General features: G+C 68.4%; 1 protein-coding gene across 1 annotated transcript; it reads left to right on the top strand.

Annotated features, from left to right (window-relative positions):
* The first annotated feature begins 6 nt into the window (after positions 1–6).
* On the top strand, positions 7–1,885 carry LOC122545359 (BTB/POZ domain-containing protein 17-like). Its single transcript, XM_043684410.1, has 2 exons — positions 7–1,468; positions 1,731–1,885. The coding sequence occupies exon 1, from the start codon at positions 8–10 to the stop codon at positions 1,436–1,438; it is 1,431 nt and encodes a 476-aa protein (XP_043540345.1). The 5' UTR covers position 7; the 3' UTR covers positions 1,439–1,468; positions 1,731–1,885.
* Positions 1,886–2,054: the final 169 nt, after the last annotated feature.

Genomic DNA, 2,054 nt, shown 5'->3' with positions numbered 1-2,054 from the left:
GGCGGCCATGACAGCGGCGGCCATGACAGACGGCGGCTCCTCGGCCACGGAGGCCCTCGCCCACCAGTCCCACCTGGTCTCCTCGCTGTCCTCGCTGTACCTGAGCGAGGAGCTCGCCGACGTGCGCCTGGCGGTCAACGGGGGGCCGCCGTTTCCCGCCCACCGCTTCGTCCTGGCGCTGGGCAGCGCCGTCTTCCGCGCCATGCTGTGGGGCGGCCGCTGGGCGGACGGCAGGCCCCGGGGAACGGGGGAGGGCCCCCCGCCACTGGTGAGGCTGACCGAGGAGGACGAGGGGACGGCGGCCCACTTCCCAGAGTTCCTGCGGTACCTCTACACCGGGCGGCTGGCGCTGGGGGTGGCCAACGCGCCGGCCGTCCGCACCCTGGCCGAGAAGTACGACGCGCCAGCCCTGCGGGCGGCCTGCGACCGCTTCCTCCTGGAGCGGGTGCCGGAGGCCGGGGCGCAGGGCCTGGCCCTCCAGTGGCGCCGCTACGCCCTGTTCGCCGGCCTCCCCGCCCTGGAGCGGGCCTGCGACGACTTCCTGGCCCACAACCTGGAGGCGGTCGCCGCCGGCGACCGGGAGCAGTGGCGAGGCCTGGAGCCGGCCCAGCTGGCCGCCCTGCTGCGCCGCTCCGACCTGGTGGTGGAGAGCGAGCTGGCGCTGGCCCAGCACGTGCTGCGCTGGCTGGAGGGGCGGCCGGAGTCGGCGCCGGACCTCCTGCCCCTGCTGCGCTACCCGCAGATGAGCGGCGCCGAGCTGGAGGAGCTGCGGGCCGCGCCCGGCTCCCCGGGGGAGCTCCTGGCGCAGCTGGCCCGGGCCCAGGGCCTGGGGGTGAGCCGGGAGAGCGTGCTGGGCAAGGAGGCCGTCTCGCGGCTGCACGGCCTGGACTCTAGGCCCCTGTGCCAGCGGCTGTACACCGCCCGGCCCTGGGGCGCCCCCTGGCGCCTCGACTTCTTCAGCTCCCTCACCAAGACCGTGCTGTGCAAGGAGTTCACCACCTCGGGCTTCCGGGTGCAGTCCAAGTGGTTCCTGACCTTCCACCCCAAGGGCGAGAGGCTGGTGGTGCAGGAGGAGAGGCCCGTGAGGGGGAGCGTGCGGCTCCCTGCCCCGCCAGGCGCCAAGCGTCGCTGCTGCTGCTGCCCGGGCCTCTACGAGAGGGTGCTGAAGGACAACGACCGAGCGGCGCTGCACTGCAAGATCGTGCGCTGCCACTCGGGCAGCCGGGCCACCCACGAGCACCAGGTCAGCGTGCTGTTCTACCGCTGCCTGGCCGGCCGCTGGCTGGTGTGCGACCTCAAGACCTTCAACGTGCCGCACTGGCAGGACGTCAAGATCGACGACCTGCTGCCCGCGCCGGAGCGCGGCAAGTACGTCAGCCAGGCCGAGGACACGCTTAGCCTGCACTTGATTGGGCACACCAACTGGAGGAAAATTTAGGCCGGTGCTCCCTCCTCTCTCTCTCTCTGGGTCGCCAACTACAGGAAAATGTAGGCCCACACTCCCTCCTCTCTCTGTCTCGGGGACGCCAACTACAGGAAAATGTAGGCCCACACTGCCTCTCTCTCTGTCTCGGGGACGCCAACTACAGGAAAATGTAGGCCCACACTGCCTCTCTCTCTGTCTCGGGGACGCCAATTACAGGAAAATGTAGGCCCACACTCCCTCCCTCTCTCTCTCGGGGACGCCAACTACAGGAAAATGTAGGCCCACACTGCCTCTCTCTCTCTAGGGGACGCCAACTACAGGAAAATGTAGGCCCACACTGCCTCTCTCTCTCTCTCTCGGGGACGCCAACTACAGGAAAATGTAGGCCCACACTGCCTCTCTCTCTCTCGGGGACGCCAACTACAAGAAAATGTAGGCCCACACTGCCTCTCTCTCTCGGCGACGCCAACTACAGGAAGATGTAGGCCCACACTGCCTTTCTCTCTCTGTCTAGGGGACGCCAACTACAGGAAAATGTAGGCCCACACTCCCTCCCTCTCTGTCTCGGGGACGCCAACTACAGGAAAATGTAGGTCCACACTCCCTCCCTCTCTCTCTCGGGGACGCC

Source organism: Chiloscyllium plagiosum, unplaced genomic scaffold (genome assembly GCF_004010195.1).
Source record: "Chiloscyllium plagiosum isolate BGI_BamShark_2017 unplaced genomic scaffold, ASM401019v2 scaf_59076, whole genome shotgun sequence".
NCBI lineage: Eukaryota > Metazoa > Chordata > Chondrichthyes > Orectolobiformes > Hemiscylliidae > Chiloscyllium > Chiloscyllium plagiosum.
Note: the sequence above shows the minus strand (reverse complement) of the source record. Positions and strands in the feature narration are given on the sequence as shown.

Coding starts and splice junctions, on each gene's coding strand:
- LOC122545359 (XM_043684410.1), top strand. CDS start 8: ATGACAGCGGCGGCCATGACAGACGGCGGCTCCTCGGCCACGGAGGCC.